Raw genomic sequence first — 22,394 nt, 5'->3', positions numbered from 1 at the left:
CATGGGAATGTATACTTTTCAACTCTGTAAAATAATTCATAAGTTTTCCCATAGAGGTCGCTTGTGTTATTAGCGTACTCGCATATTGCGTCTGCGCTGTTTACTTTTTCCACTTCTGTTCCAAGCTTTTTTGAACATAGTGTGAGGTGTCTATACTTTACTTTATCTATGGCAGGCATGGACACATATTTTTGGCTCTGTTCGTGAGTACAGTTGTTTTGGTCTACACGCAAAATAAAATTGCAATGACAAAATGGTTCGAAAATAGTTATTTTTTTACAATTAATTTCAAATGAGTTTTTTTTTGGGTTGAACTTGTGGCTTTAATGATGAGAGCCTTTCTATTGATATATACTTATTGGGCAAATGTCTCATTACAATTTGAACATGACTGTGTTTGCTTCCAAATTAAGCATCTCCAAAAGATTTCTGGTAAGGAACAAATTGAGTTTTCATTCATTCGTCGTTATTTGTGTTTATGTTGCCTGATCAGTAATTAATAATGTACGTAGTTTGTTTCTATTTAAACGTGTATAAAGAGAGCTAGTATCCACCAAACGAGAATAAGCTGCTAAGTGCAAATGCTCAAAAGAGTTCCTTTGCCCATGCCTGGTCTAGGCCAGCGAGGGCCAAATTGGTACCCTGTGGTTTTTCTCTCAGCAGAGAAGTTTTTTTTTTGTTACGAGCGAGCTCTCTTTCCACAAGCAGAAAATAAAACAAACCACGAACATTCGGTGAATAATATTGTAGGTTAGGCAATTTGCAATTTTATTTCGCATGTAGACAAAACAATTGTACTCACGCAAACATAGCCAAATAATTGGGCCCACCGCAGTCATAGTCTATGACAGGCATTGGCACTGCTTTTTGACTATTTGTGCGTGAGTACAATTGTTCATTCAGAGATTGAAATAATTCTCTAACTGTAGTAGATGCAATGTAAGCAAGACCATTGGTCGTGAGTGAGAGTGAAAAATTACTCTCTGTCTGCTAAATGTTAATTGGTTATCGTTCGACAAATGCTCCTTCTCGCCAGCCGGCAATCAAAACAACTCTTTCTCTCTCTCTCTCTGATCTGTCAGTGCAGAACATGGGGAAATGTTGGAGCGTAGCAAATTTCTCTTGCAGCGTTCCAATTGCAAAAGCTGCACCATTAGCTTCTTTGAACTGCGACATGCGTTAATCCTGCGCAACGTAGGTGTTGTTACAAAAAACAAAAAAAGAAATAGAATCATTCTAGTGAAAGCATTTGTTAAGTGAGGTTTCATTATGGAGCAAAACAAAAAAACACTTTTCCGCCTTAGTGCGAAACTATTTTATATGGATTTAAAAGAGAAAAAAAACGTTTCTATAAAAGATTTTTTAAATATTGAAAAAAGTGTTTTATACGAAGACTTTATTAAAAAAATTAATAACTTTCATTATATTAAAACTCTAAACAATTTTGGCGGAAATAGACAAATGAAATTGAAGCTGTATGGATTGTTTAAATATACCGTATGTATTGTAAAAATCATCTGGACAAAATGTTTTACACAATTTTATTTGGTTGTGAAGAAAAGTGAAAAAGTGGGTGGTCTCATGTTATAATCTAACAGCAGGTCGATAAATAGTTTGATGATTTCAAGAGGAGAATGTCCAGGATTAGATGCAATGGTTTTGCTTTGCCCACCACCGCAGAGTAGAATAGAATCGAAAAAAATAGTAAAAAATCTACCGTTCATTACAGTTTAAAGATATCTCACTGAAATTTTTAATGGTTAGAGGTAAGATGTTAGCGAGATCATGTGCAAAATTTCAAGGCCCTAGGTGGTCATCCCCCCTTAAGTTGGTTGATTAGGCTTGGTTTTTGGACCAATTTTAAAAATTTTTTGCTGGATAGTGCTCAAAATTCCCTATAAAAAAGTCCCCTTGAGGTCTACAATAGAAGTTTAGTTACTGGACTATGGAAAGCTTAAGGAAAAATTCAAAGTTAAAGCAAAAAAATACAAAAAAAAAAACAAAATGCTGACAGTTAAGCAATTGAAATCGATTCATGTTGCTTTGATAGTGTGTAAATGCTTAAACTGCGTGCTTAGGAAGTCAAGTAAAGTTATTCTGATTTTTTGGTTGCTTTTGCTGTTACGTTGCTTGTTTCTTTTTCGTAGTCAGAGCTAAAAGCGAGCCATTCTCTTCATGTTTATTGGCATTTATTTTTGTGGTTGCATGCTGCTGTTCTCTAGCACACACATACTTTCACTTTATTTTTCTATGCCGCTTGAATATGTTGTGTGTACGTTTAACAGATGCCCGCAGCATAAGAAATAATGTGGAAATGGGTGCGTGTGTGCGCCCATAACAATGAAGCTATGGCTTTGACACCAACATTACGCACATTGCGTGATCTCTCAGAAGCAAAGAGACAGAGTAAAATTACTTTCTGGATGCAGCGAGAGCAATTTTCTCAAAATTGCTTTCTCTGCTTAATGTTTATTGGTTCTTTCGACGATTGCTTCTTCTCGTCTGCCAACAATTTAAACATTTCTCTCTATCTGAGCTGTCAGCGCAGAAAATGGAATGTACTAGCAATACAATTGCTAGAGCTTTTTATGTACAGTTTATTCAAGAGCACAAAGCATCTTTTTGTGCTTTTTTGACCTGGGACGTTTGTCGAGTGCCTTAAATTATTTAGCAGACATTTTGAAAAGTTATTATTTATTACCCGCCTTTCGTGGCTAACAGACACCGGTACTTAAGTGACGCCACAATACCAGACTTAGAGGAGCGTGTTATGGAAAGTAATTAGGGATTTTGTTAGTAGAACAGAATTCCTGAATTAGATTTTCTTTTCCGAGTTCACTTTTAAGTATTTAGAGAAACGGTGGTCACAGTTTTTTAGAAATGTATGTTGTGAGTAAAATTATTTTGTTTGCACGCAAAACACAAGAAAGGATAAGCCGGTCAAAATGACCGGTAAGAGATAATTTAAATCAAAAATTTTATAAAAATTTTTTAACCAGTCCACCAATTTGAATGCTACAGCTCCTAAAACCAACAGATTATAAAATTAAGTAAAGTTAAACCAATATGTTAATGCTATAGACTCGGATTGACGAAGGGACTGTACCATGAAGATGTAAATGAACACAGGAGTGGAGTTGTACACAAAAACCCTAATAAGTGTGGCATATTGTGAGACGATAAAACGTTGGCACAAAAGCAACATAATCGAAAAAAAGTCAACTTTGGCTCAAATCTTGCACAACAGTAACACTGCTAACAACCAATTGCAATTGCTGCACGTAAATAATCAATGTTATTGTTTTTGTCAGATTTTCTCAAAGGGGGAGGTAAGTTTATCTCAAAATTCCACTTAAAACAAATCGAATTTTGTTAAGACTTCAATCCTATTCTTGAACCTTTGAAAATTATAAATCTCTCTCCATTCTGTTATTTGATATGTTATTACGATTTGCTATAAACTTTCTAAGTTGTGTTAAGTAGTGTATATCAATTAATTTTGTTTTCACACTTTTTGAATTAGCCTAGAATTGGGTAAAACTATTTAAAGTTATCCTCAGAAAATTTTGTTGATACAAAGCATATGATTTAAGATTCGGTCAGGACGACCTTAACGCCACTTTAATTGTTATACTGCAGCCCTTTAAAAATTTTATATATAACAACATATATATGCTAATAAGTTATACTTTACTATTTGTGTATTCGTAGGACTTAACTTGTTCAAGTCTTAAAGATATTACAGAAAATGCTAGAGAATACTGTGAAAAAAAGGGAATTCTGGAACAATTTTCCACAATGTTATCGATTTTGGAAATTGAAAGCGACGACCCAGCTGATACTCAAGACCATAACAGATATTCGGTTCTGTCAGGGGACGACAGTTTTGAAAATACATACTTGTATTTGGACCAAGAAAATGACTACATTTTATTCCCAGAAAAGTGCACATGTTCAGGAAGAAGTTCTTTTCAAAATCAATCAATAAATATTGGTTGCACAAAATTTTCTTATTAAAAAATTGTATATACTTCTCTCTTAAAAATCTTTGGTTAAAGAATGACGTTAAAATTTTTTTTTTTTTTGGTTTACTATGTAAACCGTGTTTTTTTATAAAAGTTCAGTCTTTCATGTTTAAAAACTTAATGAATAGTAGATTTTTAAATGTTGGTTTCTTACAAAATATGTAGAACAAATTGTTATGAAAATATATATTTCTAAGCTTTAAAAATATATATTTCTAAGCTGATTGAGCATTTGTCGAACGATAACCAATAAGCATTTAGCAGACAGAGAGTAATTTTGCAATCTCACTACGCGCGAGAAAGCGACGTAGAAAAATTATGTGAAACATATGTGTGTGCCAGAGAACAGCAGCATGCCACCACAAAAATAAATGCTAATAATAAACTTGTAGAGAATGGCATGCTTTTAGCTATGACTACGAAAAAGAAACAAGCAACGTAACAGCAAAAGCAACCAAAAAATCAGAATAACTTTACTTGACTTCCTAAGCACGCAGTTTAAGCATTTACACACTATCAAAGCAACATGAATCGATTTCAATTGCTTAACTGTCAGCATTTTGTTTTTTTTTTTGTATTTTTTTGCTTTAACTTTGAATTTTTCCTTAAGCTTTCCATAGTCCAGTAACTAAACTTCTATTGTAGACCTCAAGGGGACTTTTTTTATAGGGAATTTTGAGCACTAATCCAGCAAAAAATTTTAAAATTGGTCCAAAAACCAAGCCTAATCAACCAACTTAAGGGGGGATGACCACCTAGGGCCTTGAAATTTTGCACATGATCGCTAACATCTTACCTCTAACCATTAAAAATTTCAGTGAGATATCTTTAAACTGTAATGAACGGTAGATTTTTTACTATTTTTTTCGATTCTATTCTACTCTGCGGTGGTGGGCAAAGCAAAACCATTGCATCTAATCCTGGACATTCTCCTCTTGAAATCATCAAACTATTTATCGACCTGCTGTTAGATTATAACATGAGACCACCCACTTTTTCACTTTTCTTCACAACCAAATAAAATTGTGTAAAACATTTTGTCCAGATGATTTTTACAATACATACGGTATATTTAAACAATCCATACAGCTTCAATTTCATTTGTCTATTTCCGCCAAAATTGTTTAGAGTTTTAATATAATGAAAGTTATTAATTTTTTTAATAAAGTCTTCGTATAAAACACTTTTTTCAATATTTAAAAAATCTTTTATAGAAACGTTTTTTTTTCTCTTTTAAATCCATATAAAATAGTTTCGCACTAAGGCGGAAAAGTGTTTTTTTGTTTTGCTCCATAATGAAACCTCACTTAACAAATGCTTTCACTAGAATGATTCTATTTCTTTTTTTGTTTTTTGGTTTATCCAGTCTCTAAGTTCCCGGGCATTCCAGTACTGGTCTAAGGATTGGATCAGTGTGCCCTTCCCTTCGTTCCTGTGCTGACATTGTTGGCCTCCGCAGGACACTGTCTGGAGTCACCCTTGACACTGTCTGGTTTGGTCTTCCCAGACCAGCGCCTTAGGAGTGTTATGCTCTTCGAGAGATTTGATTATCTTTCCAGCTTCCGTGGAAATTCTTGGAATGTCATTTCTATCCCATCTTGTTTTCATTTCGCTCTTCAAAGAAAAATACCAGGATCTCGTAACAGGTACTACGTATTACGAAAACACGCTATAGACTGTAGCATGATTTCAACAGAGAGACGGACGGACATGGTTAGATCGTCTTAGGGTAAGTTCAAAGATGGGCTAATCGGATTATATATAGGCCGATCCGCCGATTTAAGGTCTTAGGCCCATAAAAGCCCCATTTATTAACCGATTTCGCTGAAATTTGGTACAGTGAGTTGTGTTAGGCCCTCCGACATCCTTCTTCAATTTGGCCCAGATCGGTACAGATTTGGATATAGCTGCCATATAGACCGATCTGTCGATTTAAGGCCTTGGGCCCATAAAAGGCGCATTTATTGTCCGATGTCGCCGAAATTTGGGACAGTGAGTTGTGTTAGGCCAGCGTAGCGCAGAGGTTAGCATGTCCGCCTATGACGCTGAACGCCTGGGTTCGAATCCTGGCGAGACCACCAGAAAAAATCTTCAGCGGTGGTTTTCCCCTCCTAATGCTGGCAAACTTTGGAAGATACTATGCCATGTAAAACTTCTCTTCAAAGAGGTGTCGCACTGCGGCACGCCGTTCGGACTCGGCTATAAAAAGTAGGCCCCTTATCATTGAGCCTAAAAACTTGACTCGGACTGCACTCATTGATATGTGAGAAGTTTGCCCCTGTTCCTTAGTGGAATGTTCATGGGCAAAATTTGCATTTGAGTTGTATTAGGACCTCCTACATCCTTCTTCAATTTGGCTCAGATCGGTTCAGATTTGAATATAGCTGCCATATAGACTGATCTCTCGATTTAAGGTTTTGGCGCATTTATTGTTCGATTTCGCCGAAATTTGGGACAGTGAGTTGTGTTAGGCTCTTCGACATTTTTCTGCAGCTTGAACCAAATTGATCCAGATTTGGATATAGCTGCCATATAGACCGATATATCGATTTAAAGTCATGGCCCCATAAAAGGCGCATGAAGGCTTTTCGACATCCTCGTCGTATATGGTTCAGATCGGTTTATTTTTAGATATAGCGACTAAAAAGACCAACATATTGTTATACACAATTGAATAATGATTTGTACTCATTAGTATTTGGCCCAAATCGGAATATTTCGATTTACCGGATCTTGAGGAAAGGTTGTTAACATAAATACCCGAGGTGGTGGGTATTCAAAGTTCGGTCCGGTCGAACTTAATGCCTTTTTATTTTTTGTTTTCTTTGAGGAGCGAGATTTAGCCTTTTTAAAAGGCAGCTAAGCTTAAGTCGTTGGGACCACGGGGAACATCATGCATCGGACCACATGAGATGAAGCTGTCACATAAACCCATCAAATAATAACGGGCATGCTTACTTCCCCGAGTACTGAGAGAGTGTACCAAAATAAGTACCTAAAGATTCCTTCTTGCCATCCCTGCACGACTAATTTTGTATCACACAAAATGAGCACCAACGCATCGCGAACACCCACCATCAAAGTCTTAGACAAAGTTAAATAAAATTCCATTCAAAGACCTGAATAGAACTTCAAATGTGCGAATGCGGTGTATGGTGAACAGGAAGTCACAATCCTTTAGGTGACTTTTTCACGGTGAAAGGTAAAACGCCATCGCAAATGCCATAACCTCAAATCTTAGTGGAAGGGTTCGGCATTAGAGAACAATGGCGTAAATATGTTTTTATGTTCCAACAGAGATAAGCAGAACTTCGTCATGGAGAAATTGTTTTGTGGGTCTGTCTATCTATAGGTTGTTGATGAGTTTAAATGAAAACCACCCCCCATAACTGCACAAAAAAAAAACATTTTGCAATGTCCTTTCTTTTGTTTCCGCTACAGGCTGACGTCATGCTTTCAGTTATTGTTGTTGGTTTTTGAACAGGGGTTCTTTCTCACAACATTCAATGACATTTTTTTTTTTTTTGCAATTGGCTTTTGTTATAGAAATCATTTGGATTAGTTACACCTTGTGATTTTTGTTTTGTGCAACAATGCCGTTCGAAGCGTTTGAAATGCTGTGCTATGGGTTAGAGCAGAAGCTCCTGTGTAATAATAACTTTGGGATTTGACTGATAATTTGACAAAGTCACATTTTGTGCGGTATAGGGGGAATATAAAAAAAAAACGACCACAAAAAAACACAAAATCATCTCAAACATTGAGGTCCTATGTACCCTTCGACATTCTTCCTTGATATGATCAAGATCAGACCATAATTGCATGTAGGTATATAAAAGGGGTTTTATACCCACCACCGACGGATGGGGGTATATTAATTTTGTCATTCCGTTTGCAACACTTCGAAATATCCATTTTCGATCCTATAAAGTTTATATATTCTTGATCAGCGTAAAAATCTAAGACGATCTAGCCATGTCCGTCCGTCTGTCTGCTGAAATCACGCTACAGTCTTTAAAAATAGAGATACTGAACTGAAATTTTGCCCAGATTCTTTTTTTCTCCATAAGCAGATCAAGTTCGAAGATGAGCTATATCGGACTATATCTTGATATAGCCCCCATATAGACCGATTCGTCGATTTAGGGTCTTAGGCCCATAAAAGACACATTTATTATCCGATTTCGCTGAAATTAGGGATAATGGGTAACGCTAGGCCCTTCGACATCCTCTTTCAATTTGGCCCAGATCGGTCCAGATTTGGATATAGCTGCCATATAAACCGATCCGCCGATTTAGGGTCTTAGGCCCATAAAAGTCACATTTAGTATCCGATTTTGCTGAAGTTCAGTACAGTGAGTTGTGTAAGGCCCTTCGACATTTTTCTGCAATTTGGCGCAGATCGGAACAGATTTGGATATAGCTGCCATATAGACCGATCTCTCAATATAAGGTTTTGGGCCCATAAAAGGCGCATTTATTGTCCGCTTTTGCCAAAATATAGGACAGTGAATTGTGTAAGGCACTTCAACATCCTCCTTCAATTTGGCCCAGATCGGTCCAGATTTGGATATAGCTGCCATATAGACCGATCCGCCGATTTAGCGTCTTAGGCCCATAAAAGCCACATTTATTATCCGATTTTGCTGAAATTTGGGACCGTGAGTTGTGTAAGACCCTTTTACATCCTTCTTCAATTTGGCCCAGATCGGACCAGATTAGGATATAGCCCCCACATAGATCAATAAAAAAGGCGTATTTATTGTCCGATGTCGCTGAAATTTGGGACAGTAAGTTGAATTAAGCCCCTCGACACACTTCTGCAATATGTCACAGATCGGTCTAGATTTGGATATAGCTGCCATGTAGACCGATCTCTCGATTTAAGGTATTGGGCCCCTAAAAAGCAAAATTTATTGCCCGAAGTCGCCGAAATTTTGGACAGTAAGTTGTGTTAAGCCCCTCGACATACTTCTGCAATATGCCACAGATCGATCCAGATTTGGATATAGCTGCCATATAGACCGATCCGCCGATTTAGGGTCTTAGGCCCATAAAAGCCACATTTATGGTCCGATTTCGCTGAAATTTGGGACAGTGAGTTGTCTTAGGCCCTTTGACTTGTTTCTTTAATTTGGTCCAGATCGGTTCAGATTGGGATATAGCTGCCATATAGACCGATCCTCCGGTTTAGGGTCTTAGGCCCACAAAAGCCACATTTATTATCCGATTTTGATAAAATTCGGGGCAGTGAATTGTGTAAGGCCCATCGACATCCTTTATTAATTTGGCTCAGATCGGTCTAGATTTGGATATGGCTGCCATGTAGACCGATCCTCCGATTTAGGGTCTAAGGCCCATAATAGCCACATTCATTATCCGATTTTGCTGAAATTTGGGACAGTGAGATGTGTTAGGCCCTTTGACATATTTCTTCAATTTGGTCCAGATCGGTTCAAATTTGGATATAGCTGCCATATAGACCGATTTCTTGATTTATAGTTTTGGGCCCATAAAAGGCGTATTTATTGTCCGATGTAGACGAAATTTGGGACAGTAAGTTGTGTTAAGCCCCTCAACATACTTCTGGAATATGGCCCACATCGGTCTTCATTTGGATATAGCTGCCATATAGACCGATATCTCGATTTAAGGTTTTGGGCCAATAAAAGCCACATTTATTATCCGATTTTGCTGAAATTTGGGACAGTTAGTTGAATTAGGCCCCCCGGCATACTTCTGCAATTTGCCACAGATCGGTCCAGATTTAGATATAGCTGCCATATAGACCGATCTCTCGATTTCAGGTTTTGGGCCCATTAAAGGCACATTTATCATCCTATTTTACTGAAATTAGGGACTGTGTGTAAGGTTAGGGCCTTCGACATTCTTCCTCAATTTGGCCCAGATCGGTTCAGATTTGGATATAGCTGCCATATAGACCGATCCGCCGATTTAGGGTCTCAGGCCCATAAAAGCCACATTTATTATCCGATTTAGCTGAAATCGAGACAGTGAGTTGTCTTAGGCCCTTCGATATCCTTCTTCAATTTGGCTCAGGTCGGTCCAGATTTGGATATAGCTGCCATATAGACCGATCTCTCGATTTAAGATTTTGGGTCCATTAAAGGCTCATTTGATGTCCGATGTGGCCGAAAATTGGGACAGTAAGTTGTGTTAAGCCCCTCGACATACTTCTTCAATATGGCTCAGATCGGTCCACCTGTGGATATAGCTGTCATATAGACCGATCTCTCGATTTGAGGTTTTGGGCCATTAAAAGGCGCATTTATTGTCCGATGTCGCCGAAATTTTGAAAAGTGTGTTGAATTAGGCCCAGTGACATTATTTTTCAATTTGGCTCAGATCGGTCCAGCTTTGGATATAGCTGCCATATAGACCGATCTCTCGGTTTAAGATTTTGGCCCCATAAAAGGCTCATTTATTATCCGATTTCGCCGAAATTTGGAACAGTGAGTTGTGTTAGGCCTTTCGACATTCTTCTTCAATTTTTCTCAGATCGGTTCAGATTTGGATATACCTGTCATATAGACCCATCTCTCGATTTAAAGTTTTGGAGCCAAAAAAGGTGGTGGGTGTCCAAAGTTCGGCCCGGCTAAACTTAACGCCTTTTGACTTGTTATTTCATCATATTTAATTGAAATTTGCCTAGTACATGTCAATGTTGATGGATATTCAAAGTTTAGGTCTGATACTCTGGAAGCATTTGCCCTGTATTATGAAGTTTACTACTTGGTGCTTAAGGTATCATACACTACACCCTCTTCCCTTCTAACAAAGACATTCTCCAAACCTTTTAACATAATTGTTGGTATGGGTATTCACTCACCCAATTCAATTCAATTTCCTTGCTTCCACTGAGTAAAAGACTATAATCTAAATTTATTTCAGTGTGTTTGGTTTTATTAATACACCTCCATAATCCTGAAAAATATCAAACATATTTTTGCAATATTTGTCAAAGACAAACTTTATCACACACGCCGGGAAACATACAAAGTTTAACCCAATTTGGTGTCTCTTTATGCCAGGACACCAATTGGTATTCTCACATACGTGGTAAATCTTCTACACATTCGAAACACACGAAGACACAGCAAACAATTACTTAAGGCTAAAGGAGCTTCTTGGTTAGTTCGTTGAGTAGTAGTAGTAGCAGGAATGATGTGAAACTACCACGAGAACAAGACAAATTGTCCTGTGTGTCAACAGTTCATCTGGGCGTCAATTATTTTGCATAGATCCTGGGCGTTTTTGTGGTCCTGTAGTGGATACACAGTCATTGACACTGCCATTGGTGGCTGCTGGTGCTTCCACTGCTTAAGTGAAAGTAAAGTGAAATATTTTCACAAGAGCTAAACAAACTAATACAACTAATGAATTTTAACAAGACCAAGATGTAGAAGAACTGCTAGTATTTGTGTGTGTCGCTCTAAATGGTGTTATCGGCAAATCTAAACACAGTCATTTTGCTGTCAATGTGTATGAGTGTGGAGACTAAAACTCAGAGGTCGAGAGAAAGGCAAACATTCAAAGGGCCTTTCTAAACTTGTGGGAATCAAAAACATTTTATTTTCAATTTTTCTTTTGCCTGTTATGGCGAAGATCATTTTATTTCACAATTTTTCGGTTTTTTTATCTATCGAGATGGGCTTAATAATCGAGGACTTCATTTGAGTCCTATATTGTCCCGGTCGACCTATATGGATGTTTGGTTTTGGTTTATTTTTTTTTTTTTATGGAACACTTGGTCACAAATTTGGATAATAGATACTTATTCTTGTCCTGTTCGGTCTATATGTACGATTTAGGTGATCTTTGGAGTTGGGCGGTCCAACAGACACTTTAAAGCACATTTTATTATCAGATTGGTGCACCACTCCTAAAGGCTTTTCATCTGAGTCCCATAATGGCGCCATCTACCTACAATGACAGTTTTGGGATAATTTCTCCTATCTAAGTACAATGTCAATTTTGGGATAATTTCGACGTAAGCCGACTCTCCAAACACGGCCACTTAGAAGTCTACTCGGTGTTCAGAGCAGGGCTGCGGAGTCTAGCCCTCGATTCCGACCCCGAATCGGAGAGCGGTTTGGCGTCAAATCCTGGCGTGAACAGCAGATGAATGTAGAGGAACGATCGTGCATTTGCTTTGTTTATGTCCGGGTCTTCAGGGGCACAGTGGAGGCGGTTTTTCATCGATCTGCATTATCTGGCAGACGTATGTTTTGGAGGTATCTTCAGATACAGACGCAATAGAGGCCCACAAGGTTGGCATGTCTGAACCAGGGCTGCGGAGTCAACCGGAGTCGAGTTTTTGAGGCTGGAGTCAAATTCGGAGTCGGACTATTGCAGAAATTTGGCACATCAAGTTGTTTTGGAGGCGTTCGATATCCGAATCGAATATGGTTCAGATCGGACAATATTTTTATCTAACACCTATTTAGACCGATGTCCCATTTCAAAGCATAAGGCGTATAGATATCGCATTGATTGATCTTGAGGCCCTCGGCATCCGTAACGAATATATTAGATGGGACAATATCTTCATATAGGCCGAACTACCGATTTAAGGTATAACACCTATAGAATCCCCATTTACTACCAGATTTCACCGAAATCGGGCACTGTGATCTGCGTTAGACCCTTCGTCGTCCATACTTGGCATTGTTCAGAACGCACCATATTTGAGTGCAGCTGACGTATATACCGGTCTACCGATTTATGGTCTTTCAACCGAAAGATGCGCATTTTTTACGCGAATTTGGTGAAATTTAGTACGGTTAGTTGTATTAGACTCCTCACATCCTTTTCGAATATGGTGCTGATAGGATGATATCTGGATATAGCCATCATACATACAGATCTTCCGAAGGACTTAATTTAACTCTCTGTCCCAAATTTTGGAAATAGAGGACAATAAATGCTCCTTTTATAGGCACAAAACATTAAATCGAGAGATCGGTCTATATGGCGGCTATATCCAAATCTGGACTGATCTGGGCCAAATTGAAGAAGGATGTCGAAGGGCCTAACACAAATCACTGTATCAAATTGCGGCGACATCGGGTTATAAATGCGCTGTTTATGGCCCCAAAACCTAAAACCGAGAGATCTGTCTATATGGCAGCTATATCCAAATGTGGACCGATCTGAGTCATAATGCAGAAATACGTCAACGGGCTTAACTTAACTCATTGTCCCACAATTCGGCGACATCGCACTATAAATGCGCCTTTTTTGGGCCTAAGACCCTAAATCGGAGGATCGGTCTATATGGCAGCTATATTCAAATCTGGGCCGATCTGAGCCAAATTGACGAAGGATGTCAAAGGGCGTAAGACAACTCACCATCCCAAATTTCAGCAAAATCGGATTATAAATGCGGCTTTTTTGGGCCTAAGACCCTAAATCGGGGGATCGGTCTATATGGCAGCTATATCCAAATCTGGACCGATCTGGGCCAAATGGACGAAGGATGACAAAGGGTCTAAGACAACTCACCATCCCAAATTTCAGAAAAATCGGATAATAAATGTGGCTTTTATGGGCCTAAGACCCTAAATCGGGGGATCGGTCTATATGGCAGCTATATCCAAATCTAGACCGATCTGGGCCAAATTATCGGAGGATGTGGAAGGGTCTAACATAACTCACTGTCTCAAATTTCATTAAAATCGGATAATAAATGTGGCTTTATTCGACCTAAGACCCTAAATCGGAGGATCGGTATATATGGCAGCTATATCCGAATCTGGACCGATCTGAGCCAAATTGACGAAGGATGTCAAAGGGTCTAAGACAACTCACTATCCTAAATTTCAGCACAATCGGATTATAAATGTGGCTTTAATGGGCCTAAGACCCTAAATCGGAGGATCGGTCTATCTGGCCGCTATATCCAAACCTGGACCGATCTGAACCAAATTGACGAAGGATGCCAAAGGGCCTAAGACAACTCACTGTCCCAAATTTCAGCAAAATCGGATGATAAATGTGGCTTTTATGGGCCTAAGACCTTTAATCGGAGGATCGGTCTATAGGGCAGCTATATCCAAATCTGGACCGATCTAGGCCAAATTATCGAAGGATGTTGAAGGCCCTAACGCAACTCACTGTCCCAAACTTCAGCAAAATCGGATAATAAATGTGGCTTTTATGGACCTAAGACCCTAAATCGGAGAATCGGTCTATATGGCAGCTATATCCAAATCTGAACCGATCTGGGCCAAATTGAAGAAGGATTTCGAAGGGCGTAGCACGACTTATTGTCCCAAATTTCAGCAAAATCGGATAATAAATGTGGCTTTTATGGGCCTAAGACCCTAAATCGGAGGATTGGTCTATATGGCAGCTATATCAAAATCCGGACCGATCTGGGCCAAATTGACAAAGGATGTCGAAGGGCGTAACACAACTCACTGTACTTAATTTCAGCTAAATCGAATAATTAGTGTGGCTTTTGTGGGCCTAAGACCCACATCGGATAATAAATGTGGCTTTTGTGGGCGTACGACCCTAAATCGGAGGATCGGCCTATATGGCAGCTATATCCAAATCTGAACCGATCTGATCCAAATTGAAGAAGGATGTCGAAGGGCCCAACACAACTTATTGTCCCAAATTTCAGTAAAATCGGATAATAAATGTGGCTTTAATGGGCCTAAGACCCTAAATCGGAGGATCGGTATATATGGCAGCTATATCCAAATCTGGACCGATCTGGGCCAAATTATCGAAGGATGTTGAAGGCCCTAACACAACTCAATGTCCTAAATTTCATCAAAATCGGATAATAAATGTGGCTTTAATGGGCCTAAGAACCTAAATCGGAGGATCGGTCTATATGGCAGCTATATCCAAATCTGGACCGATCTAGGCCAAATTAACAAAGGATGTTGAAGGCCCTAACACAACTCACTGTCCCAAATTTCAGCAAAATCGGATAATAAATGTGGATTTTTTTAGCCTTAGACCCTTAATCGGAGGATCGGTATGGCAGCTATATCCAAATCTGGACCGATCTAGGCCAAATTAACGAAGGATGTTGAAGGCCCTAACACAACTCACTGTTCCAAATTTCAGCAAAATCGGATAATATATGTGACTTTTATGGGCCTAAGACCCTAACTTGGCGGATCGGTCTGTATGATGGCTATATCAAGATATAGTCCGATATAGCCCATCTTCGAACTTAACCTGCTTATGCAAAGTTTCAGCTCAATATCTCAATTTTTGAAGACTGTAGCGTGATTTTAACAGACAGACGGACACACGGACGGACATGTCTAGATCGTCTTAGATTTTTACGCTGATCAAGAATATATATTCTATATAGGGTCGGAATATATTCTTGATCGTCGTAAAACTCAAAGACGAGTTAACGATGTCCATGTGTCTCTCCGTCTGGCCGTCTGTCTTTTGTAATCACGCTACAGTCTTCAAAAATTGAGATATTGAACTGAAGTTTTGCGACAAGTACGGTCCAATGCGGTCTATATATAGCTCCCGTAATTTAGCGGAATCCATGGTGATGGGTTCCCAAAATTCGGCCCGGCCGTAATTGGCATGCTTTTACTTGTTTTTGTATCAGATTGGTATTCTGCTAGAAAAATACCTTTCATCAAATTATGAAGCGTGGAAACATCTTGAAATTTGTTTTTTTTTCGGCGTTTGCAAGAAGGCCCCCCCCCCCCATTTGGCCCCAAATACCTCAATCGCTAGTTTCTGTTCTGATGGCAGGAGGAAGACGTTACTTATTTGTCACCCATTGCGTATGGACAAACGCACCAACACGCATCGAGAACAATTTAATAGAAAAACGTGTACGTATGACTTAATCTCTGCGAGAGATACTTAGATTTGCCTCCTCAAACCACCAAAGCCGAGGACCCACCAACATTCATTTCAAAAAAGAAAAACGAAGGCTAACATGATGGCAAGAACAATGAAAAACTTAAGAAATTCGCATTTATTTTAGAGGCCTAACAGATATTATCCGTTTATTTATTGCAGTCGTTAACATATCTGAAAACATGTTTATCTCAACTCGAGTAGCAAGCGGCGGCAGCAGCAGTGGCAGCAAGGACCAAGTGAATATGCGACAAATATCCTGCCACCAAACCATCATATGTACTTTAACATATGAACACAAAACACAGTCCATACACAGTCCATATGTCCATGGGTATGGTGAGACAAACACCCAGATATTCTGCCCCCGGTTAGTAAGCCATTCCCGAAAAATGCACACACATGTGGAATAAAGAATTAAATTAATAGCCATTGCCACTGAATTACTTTCGTTTTGGGCCCAAGGCTTATTTGCTTGTAATGAAATCACTTTGTAAGCCACGATGGGTGTGTGTGTGTGGGGGGGGGGATGGTCTTAAGACCATTATATCAGATTGTTGGGGCTTTGTACAATTGTTTAGTTTTTGCACGATTACTAATTTACTTAAATGCATGAAATTTATTTTAACAAAAAAAAAAAATTTTTTTTAGGTTCACAAAGCCTTGAGAATGAATATTCGGGGGGAAAATTGGAGGTTTTACCAGCGGGTAATTGCTTATGTTTTCCTATCCGTTTTTCCTTTCTCCTATGTGTGTGTGTTTTTTTTTTAAGAAAATTAAAAACTACAGGCAATTTGTAAAAACTTTGTGAAATATTTCCATTGTGTAGGGATTAACTGATTATGCAGTGTCACACTTATGGAGAAATTGTTTTTTTTTTGCTTTGGGTCTGCAAATTTATGGAAACCTTAGGAGTTGGTGGGAAAAAGCTAATAATTTATTGGAGTCATTTAAGGAAGTAACCATAATTTTTAAGGCAATAAAAAATATGTGAGAAAAAAATTAACTTTTTTTGGGTCAGGAAAAAATAATAAAAACCAGCAAGGAAGGACAAAAGTCAGTCCCTACACCTACCCTTTAAGTACAATGTGAGAGTTATATCCAATTTTGCTCCAATTTTGATGGACCACGGCGGATGTTTTGAGATGATTTATTAAACAACTCGTATCAAAATTCGAGCAAATATATCCAAACTGTAATAACTACGGTTGACAAATGACAAATGATCGCAAATTACCCAATGTCTGACCTGAACCTATATATGGGAGTTATATCTAATTCTGAACCGATTTCGAGCAAACTTCTCAGATTTAGCGGTAGTCGTCGAGGAAAGTATTGTACAAAGTTTTGGCAAGAGTGGACATTAAATGCGCTTGCAGTGGCTCTTGGAATGAAAATCGGGGGATATGCATATACGACAGCTATATTAAAATTTTGGGCCGATTTCTATGATATTCACTAGAAAAGTCGAGAGTCATAAGAAAATCCTTCCTGCCAAATTTCGAGAGAATCGGTTAACAAATGGGCACTTTATTGCAATAATTCTCAAAATCGGACGAACATATATATGGGAGCTATATCTTATTCTAATCCGGTTTCGAGCAAACTTCTCAGATATTGTGGTAGTCGTCGAGGAAAGCGTTGTACAAATTTTTGCCAAGATAGGTCAGTAAATGCGATTGCAGTGGCTCTGAAAATCGGGCGATATACATATATAGCAGCTATATCTCAATCTTAACTGATTTCCATGAAATCCACCAGAAATATCGAGAGTCAGAAGTTCATCCTTCTTGCCAAAATTCATGAGAATCGGTGTACAAATGACAATTTTATTGCATTGTTACTCCAAATCGGACGAACATATATAATGGGAGCCATATCCAAATCTTAACTGATTTCTTCCAATTTCAATAGGCTTCGTTTCTAGACCGAAACACATGCCTGTACCAAATTTTAAGATGATCGGATGAAAACTGCGACCTGTACTTTGAACACAAATTAACATGGACAGACAGACAAGCGGAAATAGCTAAATCGAAGCAGAAAGTGATTGGTACTTGTGAAAGCAGACGAGACAGTTCTTGGAGTGTTGAAGAGAAAGATTCTTCGTAAAATTTATAGACTGCTTTACACTGATAGAGAATATTGGCATCATATGAACTACGAACTGTATATGCTGTTTGACACCGCTAGCATAGTCAATCGTATCAACCGATGCGTTAGTTAGGTCATGCTGCCAGAAAGAATCGAAAAGGTCCAACGAAGAAGACTTTTGAAGGTAAGCGTTGTGGTATACGCAAACAGGACGACTGAAACTCCCATGGGAAAATTATTTGGTGAACATCTCAAAACTAGGTGTCAGAGATTGAAGAAGGAGCGCAGAAGATTGAGGCGCTTGGAAATCTATTCTACGAAGGTTGCCTTTTATATTTCGGGATTAGAGAACATAAAAATAAATATTAATCATCGAAAATCGCTTTTTTGGTTTTTAAAATATTCCCCATTAAAATCTCTACACTTTTGCATGTGCTTGAACCAATTTTCGAAGCACCTTTGCCTCTCTGATTGATGTATCTCCAAAACATGCATTCTGAATGCATCACCCGCTTCTTCAGGTGTCGAAACATGTTGACCTCTGGTATTATTTTTTACATACGGGAATAAAAAGAAGTCATTCGGTGACAAGTCAAGACTATACGGCAGATGACTCATCACATCGATGTGCTCAAAAATGCAGCAGAGCATTTCTTTCCACTGATCGATACGAGCCCTTTTTTGAGCAATTGACAAATTGTGTGGGATCCAACGCAAACAAATTTTTTTGACGGTCAAATGTTCATGACGATCTTGCAATATCAGTTGGTGCACAGCATGAATGATTTTTGGAACAACAACTGATGACATCGATTAAATTCACCAAAAAATGAATTGAAAAGTTCATCAAAGCGCTGCTGTTGAGTTAATCCACGTCGAAAGTTGTAAAAACAAGTAAAAGCGTGCTAAGTTCGGCCGGGCCGAATCTTATATATCCTCCACTATGGGTCGCATTTGTCGAGTTCTTTTCCCAACATCTCTTCTTAGGTCTGCAATTAGTGCGATATAAAGGTAGGGTCCGGTTTGGACCACAAATAAATTGTATGTTGGAGACCTGTGTAAAATGTCAGCCAATTCGAATAAGAATTGCGCCCTTTGGGGGCTCAAGAAGTAAAATAGAGAGATCGATTAATATGGGAGCTGTATCGGGCTATAGACCGATTCAGACCATAATAAACACGGAAGATCCGTCGTACAAAATTTCAGCCAAATCGGATAATAATTGCGACCTCTAGAGGCTCAAGAATCAAGATCCCAGATCGGTTTATATGGCAGCTATATCAGGTTATGAACCGATTTGAACCTTATTTGACACAGTTGTTGAAAGTGAAAATAAAATACGTCATGCAAAATTTCAGCCAAATCGGATAGGAATTGCGCCCTTTAGAAGCTCAAGAAGTCAAATCCCCAGATCTGTTTATATGACAGCTATATCAGGTTATGGACCGATTTCAACCATACTTGGCACAGTTGTTGGATATCATAACGAAATACTTGGTGCAAAAATTCATTCAAATCGGATAAGAATTGCGCCCTCTAGAGGCTCAAGAAGTCAAGACCCAAGATCGGTTTATATGGCAGCTATATCAGGTTATGGACCGATTTGAACCATACTTGGCACAGTTGTTGGATATCATAACAAAACACGTCGTGCAAAATTTCATTTCAATCGGATAAGAATTGCGCCCTCTAGAGGCTCAAGAAGTCAGGACCCAAGATCGGTTTATATGGCAGCTATATCAGATTATGGACCGATTTGAACCATACTTGGCACAGTTGTTGGATATCATAACAAAACACGTCGTGCAAAATTTCATTACAATCGGATAAGAATTGCGCACGCTACAGGCTCAAGAAGTCAAGACCCAAGATCGGTTTATATGGCAGCTATATCAGGTTGGGGACCGATTTGAACCATACTTGGCACAGTTGTTGGATATCATAACAAAACACGTCGTGCAAAATTTCATTTCAATCGGATAAGAATTGCGCCCTCTAGAGGCTCAAGAAGTCAGGACCCAAGATCGGTTTATATGGCAGCTATATCAGATTATGGACCGATTTGAACCATACTTGGCACAGTTGTTGGATATCATAACAAAACACGTCGTGCAAAATTTCATTCCAATCGGATAAGAATTGCGCACTCTAGAGGCTCAAGAAGTCAAGACCCAAGATCGGTTTATATGGCAACTATATCAAAACATGGACGGATATGGCCCATTTACAATACTAACCGACCTACACTAATAAGAAGTATTTGTTCAAAATTTCAAGCGGCTAGCTTTACTCTTTACAGACAGACGGACGGACGGACGGACATGGCTAGATCGACAAAAAATTTCACGAGGATCTAGAATATATATACTTTATGGGGTCTCAGACGAATATTTCGAGTAGTTACAAACAGAATGACGAAATTAGTATACCCCCCATCTTATGGTGGAGGGTATAATTAACTTTTATTTAGGACAGAAAAAAATGGTTCTGAAAGTCAGAACTCGCCTTTAAACTGTATGCTGAACCACTTTTGTTACAAGAAATCTTTCGTTAAGACTTCTGAACTCCTTTTTTTAGAACTTGTTAATATGATTTTTTTGCTAACTTACCCATCAATTAAAGAACAGCAGGGATACCTTATAGATACAGCTACAACGAAAGAGGCAAGGCAATGGGTAATTAATATAAATGTCCGTGAAGATAAACTTTAATATAATTTAGCCAAGACACAAACCTGACATTTTAACAGAGCTATGTTAAGTGATTAACAGAACACTGTTAACTAATTTTCTTTTATATTTTAAATCAAAAAATAATTTTTAGCATTTTCTCACCTAATATTTTCAAAAATCACTTGCTAAAGAATTTATCTAAAACTATAAAAAGCTAAATAATAACCAAACCCTCAAACCTCTATGACAAAAATTTTTTTTGAAGACCTATATAACCCATTTATAAAGCGGCATTGCAGCGAACTCATCATAGATAGGTGATACAAACACAGAATTAGCACATTACAAGAGCTTTAAGAATCAGAAATCCCCATATTCAAATAATATTTCAGATCGGAGAAATTTCGCCCCAAAAGTTATATTTGAATTTAACATTATGGCCCACTGTGCTGGACTGGTCATAGATAAGTGATACAAACTAATACCAGAATTAGCCCCTATCAAGAGCTTTTCTAATCAGAAGTCCCTATATTCAAATTATATTTCAGATCGGAGAAATTTCGCCCCAAAAGTTGTATTTGAATTTAACATAATGGCCCACTGTGCTGGACTGGTCATAGATAGGTGATATAAGCTAATACAAGAATTAGCCCCTACCAAGAATAATATGAATATGGGGACTTCTGATTCAAAAAGCTCTTGGTAGGGGCTAATTCTGGTATTAGTTTGTATCACCTATCTATGACTAGTCCAGCACAGTGGTCCATTATTTTAAATTCAAATAACTTTTCGGTTGAAATTTCTCCGATATGAAATATAATTTGAATATGGGGACTTCTGATTCTAAAAGCTCTTTTTTTTTGAGTTTTTATCAACTTTCTATGACGAGTTCACTGCAATTCCGTTTTAAAAATGGGTCATATAGGTCTTCAAAATATATTTTTGGCATAGGGTATTTTATTGTTGTAGATAAAATCGTTGGCAGGTGATTTTAGACAATATTAGATGAGAAAATCCTTAAAATTATTTTTTTTTTTTTTATTTTAAATATTAAAGAAAATTAGTTAACAGTGCTCTGTTAATCAGTTAACATAGCTCTGTTAAAATGTTACGTTTGTGTCTTGGCTAAGTTATATTCAAATTTATCTTCACGAACATCTAATGTTTGTTTGTGTTTTCCTTATAGACTCAGAAACGGCTGAACCGATACTTTTGAAATTTTCACTGATGGTGCATAATGATCCCGTGGTGAAAATAGGGAACTACATTTTTTGATATCTGAAGGGGGAGCGGACCCTTCCCCTTGCCCTAATTTTCGGAAACACCAGATCTCGGAGATGGGTGGTGCGATTTAAGCGAAATTTTGTGTGCTCTCTTATAGGGGGGCGCCGCCCCACCCCAAAACCTACCAAATATATATATATACACCAATCACGACAATATGGGACTCAAATGAAAGGTATTTAAGATTAGAAAAAGTATCTGATATCCAATTGTTGGACCAAGTGTTAGGGGGGTGGTCCCCCCGAAAACACCACGAAATCGACATATTTACCGACCATGGCAATATGGGACTGAAATGAAAGGTATTTGAGAGTAGAATACGAATCTAATGTCCAAATGTAGGACCAAGTTTCTGGGGGTCAACCCCGTCCCCAAAGCACCCCCCGAAACAGGACTTATAAACTGACCATGGGAATATGGGACTTAAATAAAAGGTATTTGAGTG

General features: G+C 38.4%; 1 protein-coding gene across 1 annotated transcript; it reads left to right on the top strand.

The window, feature by feature from the left end:
• The first annotated feature begins 1,903 nt into the window (after positions 1–1,903).
• LOC131994670 (uncharacterized) lies at positions 1,904–11,370 on the top strand. The gene is made up of 5 exons (XM_059361464.1): positions 1,904–3,329; positions 3,712–3,994; positions 4,280–4,463; positions 11,078–11,176; positions 11,259–11,370. The coding sequence occupies exons 1-5, from the start codon at positions 3,120–3,122 to the stop codon at positions 11,368–11,370; spliced, it is 888 nt and encodes a 295-aa protein (XP_059217447.1). The 5' UTR covers positions 1,904–3,119.
• The last annotated feature ends 11,024 nt before the right edge of the window (positions 11,371–22,394 follow it).

This window comes from Stomoxys calcitrans, chromosome 2 (assembly GCF_963082655.1).
Source record: "Stomoxys calcitrans chromosome 2, idStoCalc2.1, whole genome shotgun sequence".
Taxonomy (NCBI): Eukaryota; Metazoa; Arthropoda; class Insecta; order Diptera; family Muscidae; genus Stomoxys; species Stomoxys calcitrans.
This window is presented reverse-complemented; position numbering and strand designations above follow the sequence as displayed.